Here is a 15,640-nt window from a genome sequence, read left to right as displayed (position 1 = left end):
ATTGGTTTGTACAGAACTTGATAAACAAATGGCAGCTCAAGAATGACCAAGGGTCTCATTCTTGAGTCTGTGCTGTTTTACTTATTGGTACCATTACTAGTAATAACGTTGTGACTTGGCTCAGTAACCATGGGGTGGGCTTGAGCCTTACCAGGGCTCTTACTCACAGATGAGTGATGACCCTAAAGGGAAATTATGTAGGTTATGTAGTTCTTGTCAATAATATTCCCCGCCTAAGTTTTTTCAGCTTGATTTTGCTATTCATGGGCAGGCTCTGGTTAGATAATGGAGGAGAGGAGAACCCAAGTTCTTACTGGTATTGGCATCTTGGCATTAGTCATTTGAGACTCAAGGGATCTATCTGATTTATACACATCTCCAGAACTGATAAAAATTTCTTCTCTAAACTCATTCTGTGTAAATTGTACAGTAGCAGCTGTTTTCAATCACTTGAAACCTGAAAACTGGAGAGGGACTATAGCGAACCTCTCTGAAGCCTATTCATTGCTGTGATTCTGTGTATAGCCGGGATTACTTTATACAGATGGCAGCAGTAATTCTTTCTGTACCTGTTTCACTTTCAGTCTCTTGGCTTTATTGACTTCCTCCTTTTTTTCAGGTTTCTTGGGTAGGAAGGAGAAAGTATCTTGTATTAAAATTACTGCCAAGAAGAGAAACCAAATGAGGTCACAGCATGTGAAAGAGCAGTCGAAACAGATTTTTTGTGGTCTGAATTTTTCAAGCACTGATACCCTTCAATTATTCTTTAGATCTGAAAGTTAGTGTAATTGTATTCTAAGTCATCTACCCTGGTCGTATGGTAGCTGTTTCTTTAAGACGAGACCTACCATCTCACCAAAGTCCTCCTTTAGTGGTACTTACTGTAGAACTGCCCTCTCCTGAAACACTGTCCATTCAGCAGTGGCTACTGGCTTTAGTTATAGCAAGTGCCTGCTTTAGTTCAGGCGTTGCACTCCAGGTTCTTGGTGTGCACGAGATCCAGTTCTACTTCATAGACTCTTTGGTGTTGGCAGTGGGATGAAATGTCCTGTGCTGATACTATAGACCTTGCACTCGGAATACCATTGGACAGAATCTTTTCCTTACCCACTTCTGCGTGTGCTCAGTTATGTCCAACTCTTTGCAGCCCAATGGACTACAGCCCATCAGGCTCCTCTGATCCATGGGACTTTCCAGGCAAGAATACATGAGCGTGTTGCCGTTTTCTCCTCCAGGGAATTTTCCCAACCCAGGGATCGAACTCGCCTCTGTTGTGTCTCCTCCATTGGCAGGTGGATTGTTTACATCTAGCGCCACCCAGGAAGCACCCCACCCCCTGTTAAATTCAGGACTTAAAATGAAAACCAACTTATATGATGACTCCCAGAAGGATTTAGAAATTGGTTATGACCTTCTGACTCTATCCCTATTCAAACCTTTTCATCTCTTAAAGGCCACTTATACAATGGAAAGGATATTAGGCATTAAAACCAAAGAGACTGTGGTTCAGATTCTGGCTCTGCCAAGCTAGTTGGAAGAAGTCACTGAAATTCTCTGAGTCACTTAAATTCCTTTTCTTAGAAGCAGAAGGATTCAACGATATTGGTACTAGGTTCAAGCATAAGTTTTTTTGCTAGTGACCACCCCAGTGGAGGTATGGATAGGAGTAGGCTGTTGAAACGTAGGATTGAGAAGAAATCCATGAGCCAGATTGCGGCTTGTTGAATCAGCCATTTATAGAAAAGAAACAGACCCAAAGGAACTCTTTGGGGGTGTATTGAGACCACTGGTTTAGATTCCCATGGATCCCTCTTAGTTCTCTCAAGTTTCTTTTTGTTTTGACTAGGCTCAGGTTACCTTCCCCTCCTCCCTCGCCACCTTAGGAACCTGGTGCACTCAGGATGCCTAGGTGTTCCCATCATGGCAGCCTACCTGGGTGCTTAAACCTTTCCTGACTCTTTTGTCTCCATAAAAACACACCTATGTCCTAGTTACTTTCTCCTCTTTTATGGTTTGTTAGCAAATGTGATGATGTTGGGCTGAAATACAAATGGCTATAAGTGTATTGTCCATCCTGGGTTATTCAGATACTAATAATGTCAGACATGGGGCAAAATTTAGGGAGAGGACATTTTTGTCACTCGGCAAGTAGAGTAAGCACCTGGTGCTAGCCAAGTTGACACCACTCAGAAGCAAATCAGTGCAGTCTCCCAACCTCTTGCTGTTGTTAAAAAAAAAAAAAAACAAGATATGTTATGTACATGTCCGTAGAGAGGAATATCTCTCATGAGGCAGGAAAGGTGAAAGAGGAGTTGTGTCAGGAGGCCAAAAGCAGAAGACACCTTCTGCAGAACCAGATTATCCCTAGAAGAGGGATATCGTTCTAGCCATTTTCCCTGCAGATAGTGAGATGAGAAGTGTTTGGCATGAATGTTTGAACTGAGAGAGAAGTTGGCCCTGGGGTGGAGCATGTGGAACCGAGGTGGTGCTAATGGCACTTTGTGCCCCAGCGATGCCGTGCTCCTGGCAGGGTCTGCGAAGGCTCTCCCTACTTAAATAAATGAGCACTCATTCGTCTGTGTCTATATATCACATTTTGCCAGTTGACCAGGAGCACATGTCAGCCTGTGTGTACTGAGCTGTTGATGGCTGCTTAAAAGTGACGACTTGGGTGCATGTGTCCTGTGGGAGTGTGATGCCCTTACCAATGAAGTTGAACCTTTAAGATTATCCCAAGTTCATAAATGATGACATTTTCATCTGCGTTATAAGTTCTAGGCCTCTGGTACTTTTCTCATCATTGAAAAAGAAAGCCTATAGGATGGTCCATAAGATACTGCTTTCTGTCAGTGGTCTCTATACATGATGTCTTCAAGGCCCACCCTGTGTAATTTTCCATACTTGGACTCTGCTTATTGTGAAAGTGACCCGTATCTCCTTGCTTTATCCTTAGTTCTCCCTGTCAGAGTGAAGAAAGGATTTTCTCCATTATTTCCCAGAGGTTTTTATATGTTTTGTTTGCTACTTTCATCATAGAAATTGAGGGCAACTGGATCAGTGATGTTTTGGGTACACTTAAGTAATTATATGCTTCTGGTTCTTGCATGTCCCTGGCTTAGCTGCCTAACTGTTCCCAAGCAGATCAGTCTTCATTTTGCTTATGACTGGCCTTTTCTAAGGTAACACTGGGATTCTATCCTAGGGATCAAAAACTTGAGAAGTGTTTTAAGTGGCTGTGGCTTCATTGACAATGGAATTGCAGTGGGTGGGTGTGGGCAATGCTTAAAGGCTAAATAAAGGCTCTGGGTAAGAGCACATATGCTGAGAGATATTTCATCTTCCTTCTTTCCATAGCAACTTTATCTGTAAGATTAGGCATTCTGCTGGTGATACAGTTAGTAAAAAATTTCAACTCTGGTTCAGAGCTGTTTGTTTGCCATTACTGGAGCCTGTTTACTTCCATCTGTTTCATCATTTGATTTTTTTTTCCTTCTGTCTTCCCAGGTGGCATTGGTAGGGTGGTCAACGGAGCCTTCATGGTGCTGAAAGGGCATCGGTCTATTGTTAACCAGGTCCGATTTAACCCCCACACCTACATGATCTGCTCTTCTGGTGTAGAAAAGATTATCAAGGTGAGGCACATTCCCCTTTTGTCCTTTGGGAGAAATCACTGCAAGTTCATAAATGGAAAAAAACAAAACAATGTATGTAGCACGTCATAGCTAAACATACTAAAGGTCTATCAGAATTCTCAATTATTTTGACATATTACAAAATATGGAAAAATTGATGTTATAATCAAGAGAGTGGTTTTTAAACCTCCTTTCATAGGGAACTGTTTTCTTAAAAATTAGTCACGAGGCTTTGAAACCAGATACTACCTGTATGCTGCTGCATTTCCAATGGCGTTTGATCTGGAGTCTGATGAATTCTGCTTTCCAAACCCCATCTCAGATAAAGAAGCTACCATCTCCTCAGTTACTGGGTGTGCACTTGGCATTAATTGCTGTACTCATATGGCACAGATACAACAAGTGACTTCCAGAACCATAGCTAACTTGTCTCAGGACATATCAAAAACCACTTCATGTGGTTGTGATTGAGGATGAACACTTGCATCAATTGCACCTTGACTGAATGAACGTAACCCTGCCAAGGGATATTTTTAGAGCTTGTAAATGAGAGAGCCAGCCTGGCCTGTATCCATGGAAGGATGGCCCACTGCCCATCACTCACATTCCAGTGGACTGCTAGTAACCCTTCTCCACAGCTGAGAAAATGAGGGCTCAAGGCAAATGATGAATTCCTGAGGACCCTGTGATGATGTGACTTTTAAGTAAGGATAGGTGATATCTCCTCCCTCTTCCCCCCAGCAAAACATGAAACTCCTCACTTTCCCCCAAAATAACAATTGAAAACTTGAGGGAGATTTCAGGGGAAATGTGAAGATTGATTTGTAATAAACGGATAGTTCTCATTTTCTTTTGTTCTCTTTTAAAAAACTATCCAACTTACGTCTGAGGCAGAGGAAACTATCAGAAATGTAATGTTGGAGTATGGGTCAGTATTTTTATTTGTCGTTATTCCAACTCCCTTTGTTTAGGTTTTATTGTTGATCAGGGCTGACTTTCATGATTGCATACATTTATTTACCCATAAATAAACAGGGCTAGACCTAGACTTAGATTGTTTTTATTGACTTTTTCTTTTTGCAGAGGATGAGATGTAAATTATAAATTTACTGTTTGGGGTTAATTATAGCCAGTAGTGGTAAGGCTAGCACAGGGCCCTGTTCTTTGTTCTTGTCGATGTCTAGCCGCCCTTTCTATGCTAGTGGGAAGGCAGCAGTGGCCTGGTGCTCCTGCTGTATTTGTTCATCTCAGCAGTCCTTCACTTGGGTGATCACTGAACCGGCCTGTCCCTTGCATATTGCTTTCCCTTTTCTTTTAGGGTGTGACTCACAGGTTAGTATAGTAGCATGTCCTCCATAGTCCTATTGACATCATTCTCTTTATCAGGGAACTCTGCTTGAGCATCTCCTTTAGAAGAGAGATTCCTGCTTGGCTGACGCCCTAGGATGCTTCTGTGCTAAGTCTCCCCAGTCGTTGTTTAGTCAGTTGGAATCCTTACCCAAGAGGTCAGAGGTTGGAGACTAGCCAAGTTCTTAAAGGAGAGAGTATTTTCTCTGTGAAAATATTCAGACTGAACTGTAGAACTCATTGCTCCCAGGTCCCAGTGGGGTCTGAGCCCTGCCCCACCAGGAGGCATGTTTAGCCACTGGAAACCTTAAGTCAGTAACAGTACCCTTGGGCAGCGCGAGTCTGTCTCCCATCTGTCAAGTGAACGACACGTAGGAGTGCCTTACAGGTTACCTGTGCCTGACAGTTTCTGTTTTAATAAAAGTCACTTTCAGGTATTTACCTGGCAGTCCAGTGGTTAAGATTTTGCCTTCCAATGCAGAGAGGGCCAGTCTGATGCCTGGTCAGGGAACTACAATCCCACTTGCCTCGTGGCCAAAACACTCAAATATGAAACAGAAGCAGTGCTGTAACAAATTCAGTAAAGACTTTAAAAATGATCACCTCTTAAAAAAAAAAAATCTTAAAAAAAAATCTCTTTCTTTCTTGTGTTTTCTCTGAGAGAGTCAATGGCTCAAAGAGCATCATTCCACCATACTTTAATCCAGCCAGCCTCTGTCTCCACCTGTCTCTGTTTGGTCCACCTTCTCCTTGACTTGTCCTTTACTGATGCCTTACTAGCCTGAAGGAAAGGAGTCAGAACCAGGCTCTTCTCACCCACAACAGATCTTATATTCTCTTGAATGCCCACACTTAGCAAAAAATGGGGTTATTTGGTAGTTAAATATAAGAGAGAGAAAGATGAACAATTGCTGGCTTTTTCTTTTTCCTCAAAGACCAGTATTTGTCTATTCACCCAGTATTTGTGAACCATACCTACTATGTGTGATTTGCGATAGGCCCTGTGAGGAATGCAAAGATAGGTAATGCAGGTCCCCATAGGAATTGATGACCCAGTAGGAGAAAAAAGAAATAAAAGTAATGAAAAATGCAAAGTACAAAAGAGATAGAAACATTGCTGTGTGGGGAGGCAGAGATTTTTTTTCCCCCCCATCTGGGGTAATCTCAGTACACTTGAGCTATCTCAAGGAATACTTGAACTAGATTTTGAAGAAAAAAGTCTGCAAAAGAAAAGAAAGGAATAAGATGGGAGGGCCATTTTAAAGAGAGAGATTGGATATTTCGTTATTTTACTGAATCAGTAAATATTTATTGATCACCTACTGCACTCCAGGTAGTACGCTCATGAGTCAGTGCTCACAAGCAGCAAAGCATAGGGCCTGTTTAGGAAATGATCATTTGGCCAGAGTGAAGAGCACAGAAAGGGGAGGGCTCAGATGTAAGGCTGGGAAGGTGTAGGCCACACCTGGGCCCAGGGAGTCTTGGAATCCAGATTAGAGAGTGTGAAGCACCCCTGAATGACAACATAAGTCTCTGTCTGTGTCGTTTTTCTTGGTAGGTGGCCAGATGTCTGAATTTAGTATAATAGTGCAGAGAGAGAAGAGGGTTTAGAGATGCTACATCAAGCATGTCACGGTCACCTGTGTGGGTCAGAACACTTGTTACTGAAATTGCGTTCCATTTCAATGATTTTTGAATGAGAATTGAACCGCATCTGTTTGCTCAATAGCCTCTTGAGCTAAACTTGTCACTGTCACTGGGCTTCAAGAGAAAGCCGCACATCCCTCCTCCTTTTCTCATGAACCTTGTCCCATGAGGAGGGATATCTAGCCACAGTTCACATGCAACAGAAAGCTGTGCTTTCATTGCTTCACTTCTGAGTTGTTGACTTTCAATATTAAAAAGATAATTTCATGAATGTTTGAAATTGATGTTTCAAGGATGAGGACTAACATAATTGGGATGGTCAGTGCCTCTGGTGTTCCAAAGTCTGTTTGAGGATGAGTCTCAAACCTCCAGTTGAGGTATTTGTTTGCCAAATGAAGGAGGAAGCACTACAGTTATTGGCACTTTGGCATATGTTACATCATTTCATCCTTCTCATGTCTGCAACTGAGGAAAGAGGCTTCAAGGGTGAAGTCGTTTGCTCTGGGCCATGTGAGTGAGAAGGCTCAGGTTCCTACCTGTTCTGCCTCTCCCACAGCTCTGTGCTGTAGGTCCCTTGAGGACTGGAGCCTGGCCATCTGGGATGGATCTTTTGTTTTGCTCTGAATCTTTGGGTTGCATGAGACCCGTCTAATTTCACTGTTTAGATGGGGAGCTGAGAAAACTAGAGCTGTGTGGGAACCCACACTCAAGCCTCTTGCCTTCTGATCCAGCATTTTGTTCCATTACTCCAGGCTTCAGGAATGAAAGTCTACCTCAGCTTAATACATTCCAGAGTGCATATAAATGCCAACTTTCAGTATTATGATTTTCATTCCTGAAGTGAAGATGTAGGGGGCTGGGTAGTAGACTAAAACCCAGGCTTGTTGGGTAGTTGGGCCAGCAAGCATCTCACCATGAATGTTTTGTTCTTTTGTTAAATTCTGAGTTTCTGGGAAGTACATAAGGATTTATCTTCATATTATATAACATGGTTAGTAACATTTTCCATTTTTAACTGCGGGAATGAGATTTAGCCCAGTGTATAGACTATGACTCCAAAGCATCCTAAGGGCTTTGCTTGTTGAACCTTTCAGTTTTTTTCCTAAGCCACCAAACTTTTATTCCCAGAGACATCTGTTTGCAAAGATAGTCATTTATAGCTTGAGCCTGTTGCTAAAGACCAGATCTAAATGTTTCCCAAACATTGGGTCTCACAAAGAATTTGAGAATCGCTTCAGACAAAGCCTTTATTTTTTGCAACTTATTTTATGCTAACTATTAATATATTTCAGTGTTTCTTAAAAGTTGGTCCCTCCACTTTCTCACTCCTCGAGTGCTTATTAAAAGTGCAGAGCCCTGGTAACCTCCCCATGACTTACTGAATCAGAATCTCTGAGGGTGGGGCTCAGGAGTCAGCGTTTTAATTATTCTTCAGGTATTTCATGTTCACACCATAGTTTGAGAATCACTGCCTTAACACTCCCCTGGGTGAGATTGTGAAGCTGGGGGTGGGAGGACACCTGAGGAGTTGTGGGCAGAGGACAAAGTTGAAGGAGGAATGAATCCGAATTGGGAATTGGTGAAGAGACCTAGCCTAGAAGGTTTCTTCAGCCCCTCTTAAACTGGGGATCCTCCTGAGAGATGCTGCCTCCTGGGAGATCAAAGTAAACCATGGAGGGAGCGGGCCTCAGGAGCATGCTCACAGGAAGGCGAATTTGTCCTTGGATAACTTTGGGGAAGCAAAGCCATTGTCTTGATAGAGGATAGTGAACAAAAAGCCACTACTTTCTGGGTTGGGTGCCATCTAAAGATAGACAGGAGCCTGTTAAGGCAAGAAAATCACCTGGAATGTCATCTGAGTTGCCATAACTACCAGCTGATATAACCGAGCTTCTCTGTGCTGCTCAGGACCAGTCTGGCAGAGTCAGGTGAAGCTAATCGTTCTCATCTGCAGTGACAGCTTAATTACCTTGAACTCCACTTTTGCATAACTTAATTCAGCTCATAAAGCTGGGTTTCTGCATTCAGACAGACTTTAGTCTGAATCCTAGTTCGGCCACTTTTTGGCTATGAGCGCCTAGGTCTGACTGTGGAGTGGAGGGCTCTTAAGAGATGGGTCTGTGAGCTTGGAGGGTGAGTCCTGCCTATTCCAATAGCTAACAGAAAAGTTGGGGAGCAAGCCAGCAGCTCCCTGGTTAAGAGAACCCAGTTTCCTGGGTAACTGATGCCTGCATGTCCAAGAGGGAACTGCAGTGTAGGCAGTTGGCTATTCTTACCAAGCTCCAGTAAGCAATTCCCATTAGTTAAAAATAGAAATGTTGCATTTGGGGAGAAGTAGTTATAGGCTGAAATATTAACTGTTGCAGAGGACTGACTGCTGGGTCTGTTTTCACTTTGGAAAAGTGGTACCTCTCCAATCTTCTGAGAGTTTTGAACACACTGGCCAATCTTCAAGTCATCCTCTGTCCTCAGAGATTATGTAGGGGGTTATTGTGATTTCCAGGCTACTGGTAGAGGAAGCTAAAGGGGAGAGGGGCAGTGGGAGTCATGGTATGTGTTTATCCTGGGCCTAAAGTTGGTTAGCAAGTCCCGGCTAAATGACAGGGAGAGTCTGGGGAAGCTCTTAATGGCCAACTGCTTTAGAATACATTGCATTCAGGCTTCCTTGGTTTTGTTTTCACCATCTGTGCAGATCTGGAGCCCATACAAGCAGCCAGGATGTACCGGAGATCTGGACGGTCGGATTGAGGATGATTCTCGCTGTCTCTATACCCACGAAGAGTACATTAGCCTTGTACTGAACAGTGGGAGTGGCCTGTCTCACGACTACGCCAACCAGTCTGTGCAGGAAGACCCCCGGATGATGGCCTTCTTTGACTCCCTGGTGCGTCGCGAGATCGAGGGCTGGAGCTCTGACTCGGACAGTGACCTCAGCGAGAGCACCATCCTCCAGCTGCACGCGGGGGTCAGCGAGCGCTCGGGCTACACCGACTCCGAGTCCTCGGCCTCACTGCCCCGCTCCCCTCCGCCCACAGTGGATGAGTCTGCCGACAGCGCCTTCCACCTGGGCCCCCTGCGGGTCACTGCCACAAACGTGGTGGCGTCCACCCCGCCACTGCCCTCGTGTGAGGATGCCACGTCTCGCCAGCAGCGCCTGTCTGCCCTGCGGCGCTACCAGGACAAACGCCTTCTGGCCCTTTCCAACGAGTCTGACTCTGAAGAGAATGCCTGTGAGGTGGAACTGGACACAGACCTCTTTCCCCGGCCACGGTCTCCCAGCCCCGAAGATGAGTCCAGCAGCTCCAGCAGCTCCAGCAGCTCCGAGGACGAGGAGGAGCTGAACGAACGGCGCGCATCCACCCGGCAGCGGAACGCCATGCGGCGCCGGCAGAAGACACCTCGAGAAGAGAGGCCCGGAGCCCCGCCCAAGCCCACCGACACCTACATTGGCGAAGACAACTACGATTACCCCCAGATCAAAGTAGATGACCTCTCTTCCTCCCCAACCTCCTCCCCTGAGCGGAGCGCGTCCGCTCTGGAGATTCAGCCAAGCCGAGCATCGCCAACTTCCGACATAGAGTCGGTTGAGAGGAAGATTTATAAAGCTTACAAGTGGCTCCGCTACTCCTACATCTCCTACTCAAACAACAAAGATGGAGAGAGCTCGCTCGTGTCTGGGGAGGCGGATGAAGGGAGGGCGGGAACCAGCCACAAGGACAACCCAGCCCCTTCTTCCAGCAAGGAAGCCTGTCTAAACGTGGCCGTAGCCCAGAGGACCCAGGACCTGCCGCCGGAAGGCCGCAGCAAGGATGCTTTTAAAGAGGGGACTTCTGCCGTAAGCCCCAACAATGGCCCAGGCCCCGAGCCCAGTGGCCACCCTTGGGCAGAGGCCCCCGAGGATGCTTCTCAGGACTCCAACAATGGTGGCACTGTAGAATACACTTTTGAAACCAAGAAGCTCAATGGAAAGGCCCTAAGCAAGGCCCTGAGCAGCCGGGCTGAGGAGCCACCCTCCCCTCCTGTCCCCAAGGCATCTGGCTCCACTCTGAGCAGCGGGTCTGGCAACTGTCTCAGGACCCAGTCTGATGACAGTGAGGAGAGGAGCCTCGAAACCATCTGTGCCAACCACAACAATGGACGCTTGCACCCCCGCCCCCCGCACCCCCACAACAATGGGCAGAACTTCGGGGAGCTGGAGGCACTGGCCTGCTCTTCCCCAGGACGTGTGGACACTGACCACGATAACTTGTCCCTGACAGGGATACTCCTACACAAAGATTGTTGTGGGTCTGAAATGGCCTGTGAGTCCCCCAGTGCTGGAACAAGAGAGGACCCCACTGACCCCCCAGACACAGACAGCAGCAGAGCTGTTCATGGCCATAGTGGCCTCAAGAGGCACCGAATCGAATTGGAAGACCCAGATTCGGAGAATTCCTCCTCAGAGAAGAAATTAAAAACATGATAAATACAAAGGGAAAACAAAAAGCTATGAAAAGTAGCTTTACAAAAATTTTAAATCCTGTTTAGTGAACACAGAGGAAAGGAAAAATAGTATTAAAGGCACGTAAAACCAGGGCCTGGAATTTTGTGTCTGATGCTGCTCCCTTCTATTCAACAATGGGTCTGATGTTTAGCTGGCTATTGGTCGTGCTGCGTTAAGAAAGGGAAAAAATGCAAGTGAGTCCTTTCTAGTAAGACTTGAGCATAGTGTACCTGTGCAGATTCTGTTACAGTAAATCCTGTTGAGACGTTTGACTTGTTCTCATGTGTGTACACTGGCACGCGTGAGCTCACTGTCTCAGACTTTTCTTTCCATTCTCCATCAGAAAGGCTCTATGGATCTGTGTTTTTTGGCATCTCACCTCGTTTATATGCCATAGATGTTCTGGTTTTAATGATGAGTGCCTGCTAAATCAGACTGTGTTGCCAGTGAGTAGTGGATTTACACTGAAAGAATGGAGATGAGTGGAAATAGGCCTTCAGCCCACTGGCTGTGCTGGAAAGGAAAGCATGGTTCCTTTCTTAAAGAAATCTTCCATGTTTTCTCAGTGGCACTTCTTCGTTGAGCATTAAAGTAGGTGTACTAAAAGGGGAGCGTTTTTCATGCTAATGAGAGGTTAGCAGTTAAGACCAGATTCGAGAGGACATAGATCCCTGGTAAAGTTCACTGGTTGCAAATTGAGCAGTGGTGCAACACCATACTGTAGGGGGGCGTAAAATATAACTAGTTGTGGGTAACACTTTAACAAGTTAGGTGCTAGTTCCTAAGAGGCACTCAGAAGGCCAACAGGCACTTCCTTGGCCCCGCATGGTGGCGTCTCAGCCTATGGAAAGAAGGGGAAAGACAGCTCTCGAGAGCTTTGTGCTCAGACTACTAAAGTGGATGTTATAGGTGTGTTAATGAAGAAGTGTAGGGAAGAGCAGAGTGTGGTACTGCGTTCATTTGGTTTAACCCGAAATGGTCGATCAGAGTTGGTGGGCCTGGCATCTTCCCTCCAACCTGCAGTCCACAGAGGCTGCGGTGTTGTGACTTGATCTTGCAGAGCAGGCATCTCAGAGTAGCAGATTCTTATTGAGTAGGTCCCTCAGGATGCAGAGAAAGGAGAGAGGAGTCACCGGCTTCTAGAGGAGACTCTTTTCATGAAGGTAGATGAAGATTGAGAGAAGAAAAGACAAGGGTCTTTTCAGCATTGCCGTGGTAGTTACAGTCACTTGGTTATTAATGAAGACTTGTACAAGACAGGGAAACCTAGAATGACGGACAGCTTATTGGCATGGATGTCATGAAAGGGCAGGAGAATGCTGGGAAGAAATGATGGAGAGAGAACACTACAGCTTTCTTGAGCACAAAGGTGCTGGACAACTAGGAGCCCAGCGCCACTGGCCTAGAGAGGTCCTAGCTTGTGACTGGTGTGGCCTCACGAATCCAGCATTCTTTTTAGGGATGAACATGTCCTACTGGAACTGGGACCAAGGGGAGGGAGCCTGTGGAGGATGAAGACGTGGACGAATTTAGTGACCAGGGGAAGGGGGGTTATTTATAAAGGAAGGTTGTTGATCTAAGCCAGAAGGAGGGATCATCTTGCTAAGCTTTGTGAAAAGAAAGACGTGCCTGGTGTGTGTGCTGTGACTTGGCTGTGAAAACACTGTCTGAGGAGGAGACAAAGGAGTGTGAGTAGCGGTGGAGATGCTTGCAATTGAACAACTGTAATCTCACCGGGGAGTGGGTCAGTGATTCTGTAACCAGTAGAATTACTTTAATCTGTAATCAGAACGGTTCTATGATTTGTCTTTGACTATACACAGATAATTGTAAATTCTGGTTTTATAAGCCCAAGTCATTTTACATTTGCTTTTCCAAAATTTATTATTAAATTGGAATTTTTTAATCCTTTATATACAAAAAAAAAAGATATAATCACTCAGTGTGTGTTTCTCTTCCCCTTCCTAGTCAGCATGTCCAATCTTTTTGTTTTATATTACTGCATCTAGTCAGTAGCTGGCCACTTCTGACTTCTCTGAGGACAATCCACATGTCTTCCTGGAGAAAAAGAAGTAGGTGAAGCTCCCTTGAGAACTAGCCACTGGGTAGTTGCTGTTCCCAAATGCAGAACTTGATTTTTTCATGTTAAGAGCCTTTATCTCATTTGGATACTTAGAAAAGAGGTCAAAGTTCATTCTGGTTCAACTTTAGAATCCAAGAAAAGATGTTTTTAGCAAGGATGCCTTCCATCCTTGGGAGACACCCCGGATTCTGCTTGTTAGGAGCTCGGCCCCACAGCGTAGCCACAGAAGCAGGCTGAGAAATGCGTGTCTCTGTAGCCATTCCACTCTGATCCCCAGAGATCTCCTGTCTGTGATCATGGTCTTTCAAACCTGGCAGGAACTTCCACTTCTAGAGTCCCTTTGCCTAAACTTGTAGGATTGAGGCCTCAACTTTGGAGAGACATTTAATCCCCAGAGTCTTCCGTGATAGCTATTTTTACTAACAGGGCGGATGGCACTTGATTAGGTTTGAACTATTCAAAGGTGCCTCTTATGGGTTTTTTCTGCATCCTGTACGTAAAGGTTTTAAGTGGCTGGTCCAGATTTATAAAATTGGTTCCCTCCACTTTATTTACCACCTGGTTTTGTAAGTAATTCCCATGTCTCTCTGACAACAGGTAAATGAGTAGTGGGCTTGGGGCAAAAGAAGGTTGCAACTGTGCTTGGTTTACTGAGCCCGGAGTCCTTGTTTGTCAAGGTGCCTTCCTCTGCTGAAGCCTTACCTCCTCACAAGCCCTGCCTCTCTCCCAGCAACGCTAGCTCTTCTCTTATGTATATGCAAATAAACCTATTACTCACTTCTTATGGCTTCCTCTTCTCTTGCAGGGGAGACTCGGTTGCTTAGTCACCCCTCCTCCTTTATTCCTTTCCTGTTTCAATTCTTTCCTAATTGGAAACTTGATTCAAAGCCACCCTGAACACTAGGAGAAAAACTGTGGTACACTGCCTCGATGCCAGTGGTCAAGGTCATTTCTAGGTATTGGGACAAAGGTCACATTAGGAGCACAAAATTTATAGAGTTGGAGGAAGTATCTACTTGATCTCTTTTCCCAGGCTTTATGAACTCAGGATACTGAAATCCTGGAATTGACCCTTTTGTTAGAATTGAGGGAAAGATGCAGCAAAGTGATATTGAAAACAGCCTCCAAAGAATTATGTTTTCTGATGTTTCCAAATATCAAGTTGCTTTTCCTGCCCTGTCCCAGACATGCATGGTAAACTTTTAACAGAAATTAAAAATAAACCCAACCCATCATATATCTCCTGCCTATAAAGCTGCCTCCTTCAGTTAATTGAAAAGTTCTTGCTAACCAAAATTCTTGTGAGGAAAATCTATACTGCCAAAGGAAGACTATCCATCCCTTATGACCTAAGCAAGGCAACATGCCAGCAATTGAAATACAAAGGTGAAGTATAGCTCGGTGAGTCCAAACTTGCCCACAGCATCAGGATAAGGGCTTTGGACAAGCTGTGTGGTTCTCTCAGGCAGGATGTTTCCATCTAAGTGCTCATTTGTCCTTGAGCACTCATGCTGGAGTAAAAATAACATTAAGTGTCTTGGGAATAATTTTGAATTTCTTCAAAGTACAGTGCTTCCCACATGCAGCAGAAGAAAAATGTATATGAAAAGAAAATCTAAGCCATCTGTACCCTAATTGCCTTTCACTCTTAGTAAAAAGGTGGTAAGATGCTTCTCAGGAAGGAGGCTGAAAGGCAAAGATAAACTTCACTGGGCCAGCGCTGACATGGCCAGGGACAGCAGGAAGAGTTGGTCAGTCCTGTTCACTCAACAGAGTTTACTGGAGCTGTGCAGCAGGGGCCCACAGTGCTTATCTACAAGACAGTCACATTGTAAGGAAATCGAGTATCTAGTATTTCAAATTACTGGGAAATGACTCCTTTCTGGAGCCCAAAGCCATGAGCTAATGGAATATTCCAACTGAAATATAGAATGCTAGCTTTCAAGTCTCCCTGTATCTGACTTTGTCAGTACCTCCACCAAGGCTGGAGAAAGGCAATACAACAGAAAGTTACCTGGGTGCTAACCCAGATCTTTAGCCATAAGATATTCTTGTGGTCCAGGGAAGCTAACATGGAAGATGTTTGAAGGGAAGAATAGGAAGGCTGCAGTAGAAGGAGTGAAACGCTAGGTGCCTTCACACTGCTTTCCAGATCCACAGAACTAGCGCTGAACATGCCACAGATCAGCCTCAAACACTGGGTCATCAAAATTCTTGAAAATTGCCAAATTTATAATGGAAGTCAATAAAAGTGAAGGATTGGTTTGGGAGAGATTCGCTTTGCTAGAATGCATACATTCCAAGAAAAAATAATCCTGAGAACCAGCACACTGAAACAGGTACCCAAAACAGATGAGTATGCAGTTGTTGCTGACTGGTATAGGCTTTCAGAGGGTAACGTCTCCCTGTTGGACTAGTCATAGATGCTATGGTCCGTGACACTATTTG

The 15,640-nt window shown here is 45.0% G+C and overlaps 1 protein-coding gene across 2 annotated transcripts in view; it reads left to right on the top strand.

Moving 5' to 3' along the window:
* The window catches only part of DCAF5 (DDB1 and CUL4 associated factor 5), a 91,583-nt gene extending 80,204 nt beyond the window's left edge, over positions 1–11,379 (top strand). For both annotated transcript variants that reach the window (XM_052646377.1, XM_052646376.1), the window contains exons 8-9: positions 3,505–3,632; positions 9,319–11,379. In XM_052646377.1, coding sequence (XP_052502337.1) covers positions 3,505–3,632; positions 9,319–11,088 — 1,898 coding nt within the window. In that variant the 3' untranslated portion in view covers positions 11,089–11,379. The remainder of the gene's footprint in view (positions 1–3,504; positions 3,633–9,318) is intronic.
* Positions 11,380–15,640: the final 4,261 nt, after the last annotated feature.

The sequence above is a fragment of the Budorcas taxicolor genome, chromosome 10, assembly GCF_023091745.1.
Source record: "Budorcas taxicolor isolate Tak-1 chromosome 10, Takin1.1, whole genome shotgun sequence".
Classification (NCBI taxonomy): domain Eukaryota; kingdom Metazoa; phylum Chordata; class Mammalia; order Artiodactyla; family Bovidae; genus Budorcas; species Budorcas taxicolor.
Note: the sequence above shows the minus strand (reverse complement) of the source record. Positions and strands in the feature narration are given on the sequence as shown.